At 38.6% G+C, this 18,055-nt stretch overlaps 1 protein-coding gene across 2 annotated transcripts in view; it reads left to right on the top strand.

Annotated features, from left to right (window-relative positions):
* TET1 (tet methylcytosine dioxygenase 1) overlaps nucleotides 1-16,717 on the top strand; it is an 83,986-nt gene extending 67,269 nt beyond the window's left edge. For both annotated transcript variants that reach the window (XM_076339393.1, XM_076339394.1), the window contains 2 exons: nucleotides 5,506-5,845; nucleotides 10,856-16,717. In XM_076339393.1, coding sequence (XP_076195508.1) covers nucleotides 5,506-5,845; nucleotides 10,856-11,997 — 1,482 coding nt within the window. In that variant the 3' untranslated portion in view covers nucleotides 11,998-16,717. The remainder of the gene's footprint in view (nucleotides 1-5,505; nucleotides 5,846-10,855) is intronic.
* The last annotated feature ends 1,338 nt before the right edge of the window (nucleotides 16,718-18,055 follow it).

The raw sequence follows: 18,055 nt of genomic DNA on the forward strand, positions 1-18,055 counted from the left end.
ATCACTTTTACCACAAATATGAAAGGAATGCTGCACAGTGCACCGACAATAAAGGAAAAAACAGAATCTATTTAAATTATTTAAACCAGACACAGACATGAGTACAGCAAAGCACTTAAATGAGTTTAATGATAAGCATGGAGTATACTGTATACTTAAAAGAATATATTGTCTCATGAGCTGCCAATAACAATTTCCTTGCTCTGTCTCTGCCAGAATTTCAGAAAAGCATTCTTGTATTTTTCTGGGTATACATGTTTTGATGATCAGCTGCATGATTTGTATGTGACTCTGAAAATAAACGAGGCTGTCATTTTTGTTAGCAGTGGGGGGAAAAATGTTTTGGAAATGTCTTCTGTAGATACAAGACAGCATAGTACATCTTAACTTACAAAAATTGGGGATTACCGTAGGAGACTTGATTTGCTGAACATCTTTCCTGGCTAGCAAAAATGCGCCCTGAATTTAGCAGAGCTGCTTTTTTGGTAGAAAAGCTAAAAATAAAAATGAATATTCCCTGTTTGCTCTGTAGTAGAATGAAAGCGCTTGGCAATTCTACAGAGGTGTAAACTAACATGTTTATGTGAAAGAAGCAAAAGTAATTTCTGCCTATGAATTGAGTTTTTTAAGAACTTTTAAGTCAATAAATATACCATCCATTTTTACTCAGACTCTTTTGTCATCTTTTAACGTTCTCCTAAGGGCCACTGATGTACGTTACAACTGCAGTGTTAGGGTGCAGTGTTCCTTGTGGATATGAAGCTAGACTGTAAATGAGCAACACGCAAATAAAAGCTTTATAGTTATTAATGGAGTCTGTAAGTATTTTTGTTTCTTTATTGGATTGGCTGCAAAGGATCACATTCTTCATACCTGTGTGAATCCATTTAAATCACTGACATATGGGGTTTTACAGTGACTAGAACAAAATGGTTTAACGAAGACTTCGCTAGTTCTGTAGCATGTATATGGCTGTTTCTCATCCTAGGGGGCACGTTGCCCTTTTTGCTGGGGTTGAGGAAGAAGAGAGACCAGCTGCAATTATGTGTAATCATTGGTGCCACACAGTCTGTAGCAGGCACTGTGGAAGAAGGGGAGGAAGATAAATCTATGCTCCAAGGGCAGCTACAATGTAAAATTTATTATTGGCAGCAGAACTAAGTAGTGTCAACCAGCGATCCATCAACAAACTGTTCCCGATTTATTTAAAAAAAAAAAAAAAAATCCTCTGCTCTTCCAATAACTTACTGTATTTCTGTAGTTATAGCTCATCAAGTCATTGCATATAGGTCCAGGCCTTTGCAATAAATGACAGAATGTCTCTGTGAATGGTTAGACTACATTCTGGACCATGTCCACAGCTTGTTCTGTGAGCTACAGAAGCACTAGATGCTTAAATCGGTGGTTCAGATTACAATAAATAGAAAAGATAAACCCCACAGGGCTGTAAAGGAAGGATTTTTGTTACTGTTCTTTGTATTGTGAAAATGGAGAAACATTAGAAGTTCACTCTACTAACCTGCAAGCTCCCAGGCAGTGGTTTGTGTGTCATACCCGTGTTACAGCATACGGTACAGAAATGCTGTCTGTTGACGCTTCCTATGTGTCTCTGTAGTGGTCAAATGGAAAGTACGTTTGGGGTTCCCTTCTCTGACTCTCAGACTTACGCACACTTCCTCAGGGAATAACAGGCCAATAAAACGACACAGTTTGTCCCAGCTGTAAAGGAAAAGCAACGTTGTCCGTATTTGTAATGGTAAGCAATGATGATGCAGCAGCACCTCAGAGTCCCAAATGGCACCCACTGCTTTCTGTCTGCTGAGGGAAGATGAGTATAGGAAACTTGATTCTATCTTTCGAGTTTAGAAAGGCTGTTTGACTGCTTTGCTGAAACTTGAATTTAAAACATCTGTTCTTACGACATAGTGGAAAAGGCTACATAATTTCTACATGTGAAGTTCAAGAGGACAAAGGCAGATCAGAGAGTCCCAGAATAATGCACTGGGAGCTGTGTGGCTATGGCTGTTTCTTTGCAGATCTGGGGAGGGAATTACACCGAGTTCATGAGTGCGTTTTAAGTTGTTTTGTTTTTTGTTTGGTTTTTTTTTTTAAAGTTTTACAAATATGCAAGATGTACCATGACATCACTAAACCCAGAATAGGTAATGGTTTTGATCACCAAGCACACTGGAAAACTAAACAAACCACTTGGCCAACATTTCCTTTGGCTTTTGAGCATCCTGGATGATTTAGCTGCGTGTTCTGGACAAAGTATTTAGAGTAGCAGGATATGCAGCTTCACTGTGTAAATGGGCTTTAACAGAGTCCATGATTTTCTCATGTTCAGGTTTAATTTTGGTCAGTTTGCAGCACAGTATCAGTACCGATGGAAAATATTGCTTTTGACTTCTCAGCGATAGCTTCTCTTTAAGTTTCCTAATGGAATATTTTGCACAGATTTGAATATTAGACTGGCTTTTGAAATGGATGTTTCTCATTTGGTGGATTACTCTACTTCAGCTGTAAATTGCTAGCTTATCTCTAGGGCCTTAATTCATAGCTGGTTTCCCCGTAACATTAACTTTGCAGTTATCCACTTGCCATTGTGTCCTTCCTTTTATATTGAAATACATTATGGGCAACACTGACCTTGAAATTTTGCATCTATTAAATTTGCTGTATTGAGGCTGTAGGTGTACTGGTCTTCAGGTTTTTAACACAATTTTTAATATACTTGAATGTCTCAGTTCTATGTATTCTAACTCAGTATTTAATATATTGTGTGTGTTGGAGTTGACTATACTTTCAATGTAGTTCTGCCAATATACTGCAGCCCTCATCTTCTTTAGTTCCTCAAAACAGGTCTTTAGCTTTCTTGTTCTAAAGAGGCTTTGTTGGCTTTGTGATAGTGATAAATACTCGATTTTGCTTAAAATAGGTTTTCCTTCAACCAGTATGAGCTTTGATTTTTGTCTCTGCTTGTATGCTCTCCCCTGGGGCAAGCATTGTAAAAATGTAGAGCTAATCTACCTTTGCCTAATTTTAAGTCAGATGAAAGATGATTAATACATTTCTAAGAGTAAATCTTTTTAAGGAAAAGAATAAATCTAATAAATATACAAGATCAGTTTTCCATGAAAGTGTCTGGTGAAATGCATGAAAACTTAGAACTGTAAATTGGATGAGGGTCTCAGTTTTCAAAATAAGCAAGATTGTGGATTGAATCTTCGAGATTTGGACATTTTTCAGACTAGTGCATGGGTCCAGACACAGGATGGACAGAATATTTTAAAAGACAAGTGAGAATCATGTAGTTTCTGATGTGAACAAGTGGGAGCTAGGCCCCTCCATGCTTATTTGATTACTGCTTTTGTTTTTCATTTAGAAGGGGCTTTCTGAGAACATGAGTCATATGTAATTGTGCTCTCTATATGTCCTACCCTCTTTCACCCTTCCTGAATAATTTGGAATCTGCTGGCAAATTTCAACCAGATTTCACTGAACTTTGCAGAAACTTAATTGTCTTTGGAGATTTTTAACCTCTTGTTCCAAGTTGTGGAATGTCACTGCTGAGTGGGGGAGACAGATGCAGGTAGGCTCCTCCGCTGAGGAGGCGGCAGGGTCCTCGCAGCTGCGGACCCAGGTTAATCCGCATACACCTGCTGGCCTGGAAGCCGGGAGGCACTGGGCTTCAGCCGGGCCCTGCTTCCGCTGGCTGGTGCCCAGCAGGGGTGGTAGCAGGGCACACAGGGGAGCAGGGATAACGGTGCTGGGGTTGGGCGTGTGGGAGCGCGGGGACGGAGATGTCCATAGGGAACCAGGCGTCATTCGCTGCTCATGGAACAACTTGTTGTTTTTTCTAAATCTTCCTCGTAGTCCAAAGGCTGCCCAGTAGAGGTAAGTACGCATGGAGCAAGCACATCGGTAAACGCTACTCATCAGCTTCTAATTGCCCCTTCACTTTGCCTTCTTAAGAGCCCTTCTCTCGATCCTTTCAAAATGCCACCTGAAAAGCTCTTCTCCTTTGTCTGTGCCCCTCAAATTTTCTCCTTTTGCTGCTCTGCAACTGTCAAGCTTTGCATATAGCTATTTGTAAAGCCCTAACCACCACCTTATTGATTTAGGATTTTTAGTTTGTGATTCTGTAATTTCATTATTCTGGAAATAATTGTGTGATGCCTTTATGTGAAAGCTGTGCTATAAAATAAAAATTGTTTGTTTTTTTTCCCCGCTAAATAATAATATTATTCTCCCCTGGAATGTTAGGCATGGTGACAAGATCCTGGGAAATTGGATTAACTGTTTATGATAGGCATCACATTCAGCCTACACAATGATGGAATGATAACGTTTCTGTTTAGGAGTATCATCTCATCCTTGGGTGGCGCTCTGATTCCCATATGTGTGTAGTTAGAAGCTCCCTGTGAAACAGCAGCTTAACTAAGCCATGATAGTAATGCATGGCTTTCTAGTAATGTAGTGAAAACCAGTAGCCTCTTACGACTGTAATCAATAAAACTATAAATGGCGTGACTGTTTGCACATGTGCTCACGCGTGTAAAACTGTCGCCATCCCTTGGAAAACACAGAATGAAACCAGCAAGCATACCGCTGGTTTTAGCGCTTCTTTTCAGCTTAAGGGTTAATATTAGTAATGGCCGGAACTCTGAAGTGCTGGAAATTATAAATACTGCAAAGGTTCAGGAGTGATTTGGAAAAACTATAGTAAGAAAACTGTTGCAATAAATTTGAATATTTATCCACATTTCTGATGTGCCCTTATCAAACTGGATCTAACCAGCATTCTCCTCTCGGCTCCAGTAGCTCACAACACATAATTTAATAAGAGAAAGTAGGTCAGTGGCCTAAGAGAAACCAAATATTTGCTGGGTCTCCTGACTTCATTACAGCAGGCAGTCAGAGTTGGGCAGGGTGTTAATTTCAGACAGTGTGTATAAAGAGAGAGGGAGGGAGTTAGAGCTGAGATTTGCTAAAAATACAGAGCAGTATGAGTAACTGTGTTGGGTTTTTTTATTTGCCAGCCAAAACAAAAAACAAAAACAGTTCCATGTCATAGAAACTTCTTGTTCAATCCAAAAATAATATTTTCTTTTTTCATATTTTTTAGTCCTTAAAAATGAATCTGAACATCAAATATGTATTAAAAAAAAATCTGAATGCTTAGGAATTTACAGTATATTAACAGCTCAGATTATTTACCAAGGTTGGCATATGTTTGTGGATAGTGTAAGTTGAGCCAAAGTTTCATTTTTCCTGTCCAAGACATGTGCCTTGATCTTACTTTTCAAGTACCAGTAATTCTTCTGCATCATCATAAATCAAACAAAATATTTGTCAGATGTTTGCATTTGAAAGACCCATAGCATTGAGGCCATAAAATATGAGAAAACAATGAAGTCTAGGATGACTGCTTAAATACTTAAATAACTTTTGTGTTTTATGTATGTGGTTGTATTTGTAAATGTTTGTTTCTGTTCTTGCCAGGTCTGTACATTAACGAAGGAAGATAACCGGAGAGTGGGGGTGATTCCGAGTGATGAACAGCTCCATGTGTTACCTCTTTACAAAATTTCACAAACAGATGAATTTGGCACCGAAGAGGGACTGGAAGCTAAGATCAAAGCCGGAGCCATACAGGTGCTCACAGCTTTTCCCAGAGAGGTACGAATGTTAGCTGAGCCTCTCAGAGCTACAAAGAAAAAGAAACCAGACACAAGGAGGACCCCGACTGAAAAGCAGCCATTAATAGATAAAAAATACTCAACACCAGTAAAGCTGAAAACCGAAGCCCCAGAAAATCTTGGCAACACTTTGCATTGTTTAGGTGAGTGGTGCTTAGTAAATTCTGCCAGTCTCTTCTGATACTGTGTTGCCTCTTACCCATCTGAGGGGAAGGAAAAGCTCCTTAATACTCGGTTTTATAAAATACTTGTATATTCTGCATTTTAGGGGCTAACGAGCAAGCCATTATAGTCAGTATTCTCTCTTGGCACAGGAAAAAAACCCAGGTGATCACCCAAAAATAAGTTTGTAGTGATGTGTGAGCACCAGTGAGATATTTCCAAGTTCCCTTATTCTAATAAATAATGGCAGTAGGATCATCTTAAAATACTGTTGTAGGAACGTTTCTCTAAATAGCCGACACAAATTTCTGTCATTTGAAAGTACAAGAACTGTGTTATCCGCTTCCTATGAAAGACAATGGCTTTCTCAAAACCTGAGTTGATGACAGTTTCCTACCAAGAGCATGGATACTGCTGCAAAGCAAGAGATTTGCAAAACACCCCCAGGTTTTATCAAATAGGATAGTGCTTCTCAAATTGTTCCTTGAAATATTATTAGCAAGGGCCAGAGAGGTGGAATCTGTCAGCAGCCAGGTAAAAGGTATGCCATGTTTGTTCTGTTACAAGATCATCACTGTGGCCAGAGTCTTCTGCTACAATATGTGTTTGTGCAACATAGAATCATGACTCGACGGAGCTGTGGAGGCACTTTTGATTTATGCTGTTGTACCTGGGCTCTGATTTTGGACCAGTACGTCAGAGGATAGAACTATTCTATGGGACTTTGCAGTAATGAGAAGTGGAAAAGAAGGAAGAGGTGGAGGAAGCCACGGACTTAGCTTCTGTGATTAAAGGGGAAGAAATAAATAAAAGGAATTAAAGCATAGCCTATCTGCCTTTTAGGAAGAAGAGAGGAAAATTAGCCAACCTGCTATAATTTTGAATTTTATTTCATGAGAGATATCCAGATACATGTAGTAGATTTAAGGGGAGGAATAATAGTTAAATGTATTTAGAAGAACGTCTGCGTTTTGGGGGGGATAAAATTTAAAAATCCATTTGACGCATTTTTGTAATTTGCACTCGGCACCCTGCTTTGTCTCAGTAGAGGAGTCAGGGCAACCAATAAGCTTTGCATATAGCAAGATGGAATAAGAACAAGAAAAGCAGTGTTTTTGACACCCCTTGGAAATTAGACATTCAGTTAATCTACATGCAAGTTTGGGAGACACAGTCCAGGCTTTGAAACAAATTTAAAAGGACTCCTCAGGCTGAGGACAATGACCAACAATAACTCCGAAGCAATGATTAATAACTTCCATTGTGCTCGGGGTGGACTGGAAGTCCTGGAAGCATTAGAGGACTCTGGTTTGGGAAGCAATTCTGAAATTGTCTGATCTCATTGGAACGTTGTTTTGAAAGACTGAAATAGAGTTAGAACCGCCTACCTGTACATGACATTGTAGTTACAAACAGGCATGGCTTCGATATCCGAACACCATGCCTTTAACAAATGGTACAATATCCAGACTTTTGCCATATGCTTTGGGAACATAGAACTTTATTCCTTGAACATGCAAAAATAATAAAATAACTGTGTAAACAAGCCAACTTACGTAATTTGTTTGGACTTGAAGTATTTTGGTAAAGTAATTTAAAAGGGCTGCTGATAAAATAAGTCACAGAGTGAGGAAGAAATACTTTTATGAGTGAGAAAATTGTTTGGAGATGGAGAAATAAGAATATGAATAGGAATACTTAGTTTCTACCATAAAAGTGCAGGTTTTGTCATGGAAGTTTTGACAGTAGAATCCCTCAAAATAGATGTCAAGATTGTAATCCCCAAATCTGCTGATTACACATATTGCTGTGGTTGGCATGTGAACAATTTCAAAGAGGCTTCACTAACTGGGCAGCAGTGGCAGAGGAAGTTCAGGTTTGCAAAGGGCAAGGTGGTGTGCTCTGCACGAGAGAAATAATTTGAAGCATTTATGCACATCATTTATGTGTGTTTTCTAGTCATATAGGACGATGGCTGGGTGTTACCGTAAAGACCTCGGCACACCACTGCTGCCCTGCCCCTAACCCACAGTAAAATGAAAAGATCTGTAAATTATGTATTTAGAATACTACAGTTATTATACTTGTACATACAGTTTTTTGCGGTTATAGCAGATCAGTCATTGATTGGTTCTTTCCATTTTGCCAGTGGCAGGTATCACTTTAGTCCTAAGGAATGGAAAATTTTCGTCTAGCAGAGATTGTTAGGCTTAACATGAAAACAAAATCAAAGGGCCTGTGAGACAGAGGAGTTGAAACTAGGCTACCCAGTAGTCAGTCCTGATGGTAAACTAGAGGAAACAATCGATTATTTAAATCAGGATCCCTTCATATTAATAGTGCCATTCAATTCTGGTCACACCATTTAAACATAAATGACAAAGGATTGAAAAATAGTAAAAAAAGATAAAAACTTACTAAGGGAAGAAAAAAAATACTATAGATTTAGGTAAGCAGTGAATCAAGTACTGCTAAAGGTATGTTAAGCAAATCAGATATTACTGTTAAATTTTCTCCTTATGTAAGAACAGAAGAATACTTAGGTACACTTCAGCTGTAAAGGAAAAGGTATTGATAAATGGTATATGTAATGTATAGTACTCGATTTACTACTGAGGACAAGAGTTTAGAATTACTGGTTTGGCTTTTTAGATATTAAAAAGAATATGGAGAACGTGCAATGAGATGAGATGAGATAACAGTGGTATATACTCTCAGTCGTGTTTTCGGCCACGTGAGGCTATTGCTCTTTGGAGTAGCCTGGGAGGATCATGGAGGAGTCATGAGGCCGGCTGTGCCATATTGCCCATTACGTAGATGTAGTGTGTTCTTTTGAAAGAGACCTGACCGTCATTTCAGAGCCATTGCAGTATCCCCCGGCTGGAAAGCTTGAGAGACTCCTCTAACCTGCATGTCTTCACCACATGGAGAACTGGAAATGAAAAAGGGATAAGAGAGGACTCTCTTGTCCTCTTTACTGTCTTTACCTGGCAGCAAAGATGGCGGTGAGGAGGACCTTCTGAGTGCTGAAGACAGATTAAGTCGGCTTGGTAGAGCATGCATATGTGAAGACTTGGTTTGACACTTGACTGTGCCAAGTCCTTTGTAGAAACTCTGTATTAAATAGGGTGCACTTGTCACGCACCTTTTGCCAACAGCAAGCAGCACAACTGTTAATTTATACATTTATGCTAATGCTGAGAGCCTTTGAAGTCCTAAATTGTTACGAAATGCGTATTAAAGATAGAGGCCTTACATCCTTCCTTATATAGTCCTGTCATTTAACCACATTATCCTGGACAAATAAACTTTACAGACAAAAGGTTATTTTTGTCTCCATAAATACTAGCAATTCTTCTTGGCCCGTATTGGATAGAACAGGAGATGAAGCACCAACTTAGAGACAGTTTCTCAGCTGGCCACAGCAGAGTAGTACTTCAGCCAACAGTTCCCAGTGGAGGCACACCAGACTCTGTTTGAACAGGAGGTATCCCTGGGGAGCGATGCCACCTTATCTGAACCATTACCGATTTCCCTCTGCCTGTATATTTGAATTAACTTCTCTTAATCTCTGCTTCTTTGCCCTGCAGAGCAAGGAGCTTCTGGCAAGAGATGGGGAATTTGCTGGAGCCACAGCTGTTTTGAGAGTGCTGTGGCTTGTTAAAACTTTTTTCAGAGAACGTAGATCTCTCTTCAGAGATGATGGAAAGTGCAATTTTCAAGTGCTGTGTTTCAAATCTTTTGGAGGAAGGCCTTGGTCTGGGGGGGTGTTCTTAATTAAATTAAATGCTTTGAGTTTGATTTCATAGAAAAGGTTTTAAAGAGTTGATGTGGTTTCCTTATGTTCCTCCACAACTTCAGTATTTGCATACTAACTATTGTGTCCGTAATTTATCCCACTTCGCCTCTTTTGCATTCCTATTGAAAGAATGTTTTTTAATCTGTCACTATTTATAAATTATTAGAAGACAGAATAGAAGAAAGAATAGTTCTTCTATATTCGGTAAAGCAATTAAACATTCTGTGTATTTATGGAACAAAGAAGAAACACTGACAGAGACGGTCTTTTATGAAAATATGTGAGAGCTCTCTGTGGGGTGCCAGTTTGCCAGCAAAACAGATTTAAAGCAATTGCAGGGCATGATGCAAAGCCCATCAAAGTCGATGGAATTCTTTCCCATTACTCCAGTGGACTCTGGATTGAACTTACCCGTGAGGAGAATGAGTCATTTGAGGAGACTGTTCCACAAACAAGCACAACTGCAGGGTGCCATGACTAGAAATTGATTAGGGAGCTGACATAAATTGAACAAGTATGTCTCCACAAAGATCTGAAATAATTAATGTGTGGCAATTAGATGGAAGACAGCCAAATCACATGATGCAGCTCCGTAAGGATGGATTTACCTGGAGTATGTTGCCAGATACTTTTTTTTTTTTAAGGAAATTTCTGAGTAGTTACTTGTTAATGCACGAATCATTGTAATTCAGTAACTTTTTTGCTGCGATGGACAAGATCTGTAAACACACTTTTTCCTTCAATCATAATATGGGGTTAAGGCAGCCAAGAATTTTGATTGTTTCACAGGCTTAATTTCAGACAGACTAAATTTCAGCAATTATGGAAAAACTTGTACGTAGTGCTTCCTGCTAGCCCAGGCAGTGCTGAAGGCCAGCAGTCAGCCGCTGGGAAGCACTTGTGTAGGATCGGGACTGAGCGGTTATTTCATTTTGTCTGTTTATTTTATTCATCCCTCTGTGAAATACCTTTCTACTTTATATACCAACGGCGTTAATTCAGCAAGGTTGTTATGTATGTACTTACGGTCATGGAGATATTCCTAAAAAGCTAAAAATAACCATTTTGAAAAATCTGTAGTCATCATGTATCTCTTCCATATTAGAAAGCAAGTATGGAAAATATTATAAAAGGTATATTTTATTAACTAAGCGGGGAAAAGTACTTACACTTTGGTGTGCATTTTTTTTAGGAAACAAAACAGATGCTTTAAAACCTGGAATAAAAACGGAGACTTCCGATCACCTCTATGCCATGAAACATACTTCAAACACTACTAAAAATTGCTCTTTATTAAAACAGTATACGGCTTCCTCCCCTTTTCAGGTGGATAGTTTACATCCTTATTCATCTTTAGCACATAAGCCTGGCATAACAGCAGTGACTAACATTCAACAAGATTTTTCAGTTCCCTACGGGTATTTTGAATGCAGTAGTAAGCAACCTCACGTGACACCTTATGTTAATTGTAAGAACTTTGGTGTGTCGGTCAAAGATTATACTGGAATTTTGCTGAATGAGAAGATGAATGGTGTGCCACCGATTCTTCCAGAGGTCACTGCTCCAGGCCCCCCAGCCCATAAAGACCCCCTGCCCACTATACTTGAACATCAGCCAGACAAACAGAATTGTCAGCTTCAGTTAGACAATTCTCCTTCTTCACAGATGGTCAGCTCTTGTGATTTGTCAGTACCGCTAAGCTCTCCGGCAAAGGATGCAGTCGGAAACGAAGCTGACTGTTCCCATGGATGCCCAATGGAAAAGGGCAGCTCCCATCGAGAACAGATGTGCGATTTTGACTGTATTGACGAAAAGCAAAACAGTGCACTGGGACAACCGACTGATTCTGAAGAAAAAGCTGAGGAAATGTGGTCAGACAGCGAGCACAATTTTTTGGATGATGACATTGGTGGGGTTGCTGTGGCACCTTCTCATGGTTCTATCTTAATTGAATGTGCAAGACGTGAACTCCATGCTACCACACCTATTAAAAAACCCAACCGCAATCATCCCACAAGAATTTCTTTAGTTTTCTACCAACACAAAAATTTAAATGAGCCAAAACATGGTTTAGCCATGTGGGAAGCAAAGATGGCTGAGAGGGCAAAAGAAAAAGAAAAAGAAGCAGAAAGATTGGGAACGGAGAGTACCGAACTAAACTCGAGCAGCAGGAAAACAAAGCAAACAAGTGAAAACAGAGATCTTTTTTATGAAGACAATGAGTTCAACCAAATTCCATCACGCAGAGCATTAACAGTAACTAAGGATAACGTAATAACAGTATCTTCTTATGCCCTTACACGAGTTGCAGGGCCTTACAACCATTGGGCATAGGTTTTAGTATCAAATGCCTCCTCTTGGTGCAGTGTTACACAGTGTTTCTTTAAGGTGCTGTTAAAGAACAAGTCTCGTGTCGTTTACTCTTTGCTCATCTCAACCATTTTAAGGCTGAGGTAAAAAAAGGGGGGGGGATTTCTTCTTAAACTGTGACTTTAACATTTGGTGGTGCTCAAGCACATTTTAAGCAAAAAAAAAAAAAGTTGTATAGTTTTAATACATTCTAAAAAAGATTTTGTTTAGGTTATTAACCTTGATTGAATCATTCAGTTTATTACCTTTAGGAATTTATATTTTGGTGCTTTAAATCAAGTCTGTTTACTACAAAAATCATTTATAGGGATTTTAACAGGTTCATATTTTATGGTGTTAAATCAAGTTATACAGTAATAGCTCTACACAGCTCTTGGTGCTTAACCACATCAAACAGTTAAAAATAAATAAGCTGAATTATTACTTCATGGTGCCATTGCTTTAACAACTTCCAACCATTGCTATATAGTCCAAATTACAGATGAATCTTTTAGAAAACCAATGAATTTTTTTCTCTAGATTTGTCATTATGTATGAAATGAAGTTATTGGTAATGATGGCTGGAAGTTGTTTTTAAGCTGTAAATATATATTTTAAAAGCACTTTCTATTTTTAAAATTAACTTGAAATAGTATAGTATAAGGATCATATTGTCTAAGGTTTGTGCATACTCTACAGAAGAGATCATTTTATTCTTGCTGTGTAGAGTTCCATATTGTTACAGCTGCAGTATGTATGCTTAATAGCATATGTGATTGTTTTTAGACTTGCCCTTTTTCATCGAAGATTTTATGTTGCGTATAAACAACAGTTATGAAATACAAAAACATTTTATTATTTTCAAGAGAGTGTACAAACATGAAATTAGGAGACATCTTGTCAATACGTGTGTTGCTATTGGGAGTTAGGAATATTATTTGGTTTTTTTAAAGGCAGCATTTATGATTTCTTTGAGCAATAAGTGCGTAAGTCTCATTCGTTTGGAGCATTATAAGTTAACATGACAACCAAATGTTCCTAATGCCTCAGGGGTAGGATTGTTTTGGGATAAAAAAATACCCCCTAGAGTTGCCTTATTCTATTCTGGAAAAAAAAAAGAAAACAAAAAAATTGGGGAAAATACAAAGGAAGTGTTGGAAAAGTAGGAAACTTCTAATATTTAACAGCAAATTTTTCATTAAGAATAACCCACCTGTAATATTCACCAGCTTTCTACGTTTGTTTTTTTTTACAAAAATGTTTTGTAAATTTTTTAAGTGATTTATACATTTCATGTAGAGAAAGGGTTGTATTCTTCCTTCCAAACATATGAAATTTATGTTCTCCATTTCTGTTGAAAAAGTGACATATCATGAAATGAATATTTGCTAAACCAGAGGAAAAGCAGACACTCCATCGCTTTTAAATACTGTAGCATCCCACTCTTCTTTCTGATTCTCCTCTCCTATGTATTCCTTTTTTAAACTTATTTATTTAAACAAATTACCAAATGACAATGTTAGCTAAGGACCGACCTCATCCTGCAACTTCTTCCATGAGAACAGCTCTGCGTAGCCATACCTGCCCAGTCAGAGCCAGGAGGACCGCTCAAGCCAGGACCCCTCTCGTGACTGAGAGCTGCAGGATCAGGCCCCAGAGACGAAGCTGTACCTTAATTTTGCCTCGGAGTCCTCCCCGGCTGGGTAACCTGTAGGTATAACGAGGTCAGAGTTTTCCAGTGCGAAAATATACTAATAATATACTTGATAATATTATAACGTAGTGGTGCTGTAACTGAGGAATATGAACTATCTAGATCTGCTTTATTTAAAACCTAGACAAGGTGCTTTCTCCTTGAAAAGTTGAACTGTAAGCGCTATATTTACAGTTTCGGTACGAAAAGTACATAAATTGTATTTTTAACACATAGTGCCAGTTAGGACCTTGGTGCTACAAATACTTAAATGCAGCTGTAGGTCACTGAGACTATTCTCCTGTATAAAGGTATACACGTGTAGTGTTTGCAGGAGCAAGGTCTGAAGTAGCAATCACTATGTAACGACCTTGGGTTCAATTCTACAGATTCCTGTCGAAATTAACAAAAATGTTGATGGCAGAGGATGACTGAATTGAACCCATTCTTTGTATCTTACCTATTTTAAGTAAAATTTGTAAAAACCGGGTATGCTGCAAATTTTAGTTCAAAGCTTAAGATTAGTTCAAATAGAGGATATGAAGGGATTGTAAATAATAATAAAACAAAAACAATATTACGCCATTGTTTTGTACCAGCAGTTTTATGCTTCTTGATTATGTAATATACAGTATACATCAAATCATTATGGTATTTTGTGTGCCTTAGATTTCCATTTTAAAACTTGTATATTTTTGGTGAGCCGAAGATTAGTAAGAATTCCAGCTGTCCATACAGTAAGTAGTACTGTACGTTCTCTAGCTGTTCCGTTCATGTATTTGCTATCTGAAAACCCTTGTCCGACACCACGATCGATCGTTTACAGAAAAGATCCGTGTATTGGTTTCACCGGTAGTGCTGACAGCTTTAGTTTCTAGAACGCAAATCGAAAAAAATCATTTCTCATTTAGCGCTCCCATGTGAGTAACAATTTTTCTACACAAAATTAGTACGTTACAGAGCCATCTCTTTACCCTTTTAAAATGTTCCGATCGTTAAAGTGGATCACTTCTACTTGAATCTTCCCCTAGAAATGGCCATGTTTAACTTAGGTATGATTGGAAACTTCAAGATAAAGATGTTCCATTGAAAAACCAGCAGCTTCCCTCAAAGAAGCGAGAAACCAACAGGTGGATCTAAAAGGATACCTCCAAACATAAGCCCCTGGCGAGTCACTGCTCAAGTGACTGCACCAATAGACTTTCAGTACATCCAGGTCTACCTTTTTTGAAATGGCAATTTTAACAGAGAAAAGTGTATCTTAACACAATAGTTAATGCTGTTAACTGACAGGTGCTAAAACTTTATTAAGATTACTTACGTGAGAAAAATATATCATCTGTACAATAAAATACCATTCGCGGTGCTCTTCCCTTGACTGTCTCCCACGTAACTACTTTTTCAACGTGTACCTAACAGGCAGGTTAGCTGGCCACCTTTATTCCCTGCTGTGGCACATGGCAGGTTGTGAGTTGAGAAGCTAATATTTTCTGTTGCTGTACTGCGGTATAGAAAATGCAACTATTTACTGTTTTTACAACTGTGTGCTATTTATTGTAACAGTTCAGAATATTTATCAGTATTGTACACATTATGTTGTTTTGAGTAAGGTTATCATTTTATAACAGTATTGGTCTCTTAAAATTTGCAAATCTGTGGGTCTGTTGCTTTCCTTTGTAGCCCACGCAACCACTTGTAATTTGCTCTCACCCCTTAACAAAGTCCTTCCAGGATGGCCAGATCAGGAGCTGGATCTAAAATTAAGGTAGCTGGCTAGGTCAGACCTGCGTATTTTGCTTGGTTTCCAACGGCTGGCACTATGCTCTGGGTGAAAAAGCAGAAAATGGATTCAGGTGTGGGCTGGCGGTGGGGTCCTTTTTCACAGTATGCTGGCAAAAACTGTCATGATCCAACATGGGACACCTCTGACTTGCCGGAAGGAATGTGTCTCATCCCTTTCTCCACTGGGTCCAGTCCCACCACTCCACCCGCGCTCTGGAGGAGCAGTGCTTTCTGCAGGAGCCGGTTCTGTTTGACTTACTGAGTCCCTGTTGGAGTTACTGCACTCGTGCCCAATTAAATAGTGAATTTTACTGGTGCAGTTTCTCTGCGCTTGCTGATTTGTAACATGCTATTGTATTACAGAAAACAGAAAAAAATATTTCCATAAATATTTTAGTCACAAGATCCAAAAAGCTTTTTAAGAACTTAGAAATACTTGTGACTTTCTAGCTGTAACAGTTGTATTCAGATTTTTTTTTTTAAGGACTTTCTAAGCTAACTTTTACTTAGGAATAACTGCTGTTAAAAGTCCTTCTCTTACCTATGACAGTGCTTCTCTATCCTTAGAACAGGAAATAACTGTAGTATCTTAAGCAACACTATGTTAAGCATGGGTAAATGACGACTTCTTCAGTACTTAAGATTATTTGTAACATACAGCTGTTTGGGATTTTTTTAAAGACCTTTTTCATATCATTGCAGTATTACGCTAAATTTGGTGGGTTAACTTTGGGTCCTGTTTATGTTGCTGCAGCCCCATTGACTGCAATGTGCTCATTCATCAAGCTTTCCTGCAATTTTCATATTTAACCGGATGGATATGGATACAGTTGACCAAAGTCTGTGCCGACTCAGACCCTTGCAACCCTACCACAATTAATAGGTGTTGCAAGGACAGATGGAGAGAGATTTGGAGTAAATTATGTACTTCTGGTTAAACACAGAGGTTATATTGTTTGTAGCGTGAGAAGGGATTCAAGGTCTGTAGAGAGACATAATACCTTCAGCCTCAAGTTTCAGGCATGCAGGCAGGTCTGTTTCAGACCACCTTCAGGCTTACGCTCTTGACAGCTTTTTTGATTCTTCTTATCTGATAGGTTGTTCAATGAGAGAGAGGTGTTACGGAAGCGTGCTAATAAAACTGCATCTTCACGTTTCTGTATTTAAAATGTAAGGTCAATCTTGCCCTTTTGCTTCCCGTGAAATTTCTCTCATGTTGAAATTAGCTCCTTTTATCAAGCAATCATCAGCTTTGTAATCTGGTTTTTATATATATATATATATATATATATATATATATATATATATATGACTTTTCTCTTCTTTTCCACAGAACTCCTGTAATTTCTGGGTTAACAGGAAGAAATAACTGTGCCCTCAGATATATGAAAAACTAAATTGCATGTCCACTTCCACACTTCTTATACGTAACAGCAATTACATTCAGGCAGTGTTGAACAAACTCTCTTTCAGGTCTATTGTGGTCGCTAAAATTCAGATTAGGGCCTTTGTGACGTATCTTCCATAAAATTGTGTTTTATTTCTTGTGTGAAGTGTCTGCCCAGCTGCAACCCGTGATGCTGTCTATGATCTGATCTTAAATAACACAAATAGAGATGAGGAACAGTCCAATCACATTTCGAAATTCTGGCTTTTGCCTTAGTTTTATTAGGTGTTGATCTGACTTTCAGGAGGACGTGTAGAGGGAATATCTTTCTGTAAAATTAAACTGTAGAGAAAGTTGCCATTGACTATTGTGACACCACGGCACTGCACTGCTTGTGTTACAGCAGTGTTTCTTACCAGTAAGGATGTGTTGTTGTCGTGTCACACAGCTGTGGAGGTATGTACAAATTCACCTCTTTCCACAGTTCCTCTGGAGACAGTAATCTCTCCTCTGTCTGCGTATACTGGCTTAAGGAAGAAAACAAAACAAAAAACTAAGAGGAGGGAGAGAGCTGGTCACCCTTTCTTTAATGTGTGTAGACGAACATGGTAGCGAGCATGGCTGTTGCCACCAGTCTGCTGCTCCTTCCCACAATCAAGTTAGAGAATGTGGAAAGCTGATGGGATGCACAGCACGAATAAGTCGTGGGCAAAGCTGTGAAGGTACAATTAGCTTTTGAGACAGCCTTCTCTGTACACATGTTGTAGTTGCCAGGGTACTTCTTTATATTGACACTTTTTTTGGTACATCTAACTTTAAATTCGTAAGCTTTTTTATTTGGTCTGTGACACATTTATGTTCTTCTTTAACCTTAAACAGAGTGGCCAGTGTCGAAAGTCCTGAGGATGTAGCTACTTAGTGGAACAGTACAGAAACTGGCTTCGTTGTCTTCTGGAATTACCTGATGTTTAGTTAGACAGTTTTCACAAGTTGTCTACATGCTGCTCCAGTATGTTGCTGCAATATTATAATTACATAAAGGAAAGAGTTTTTTATACTTGAGGTTTTCTCACAGACAAAGGATTTCTAATAGTAATATCTAATCAGGCACCAGTATACATACGGGATCGCTTCTTCTAAAGAGCGGTTGAAAATAGATTTTGTATTTGCTTTATTACTTC

Source organism: Aptenodytes patagonicus, chromosome 5 (assembly GCF_965638725.1).
Source record: "Aptenodytes patagonicus chromosome 5, bAptPat1.pri.cur, whole genome shotgun sequence".
Taxonomy (NCBI): Eukaryota; Metazoa; Chordata; class Aves; order Sphenisciformes; family Spheniscidae; genus Aptenodytes; species Aptenodytes patagonicus.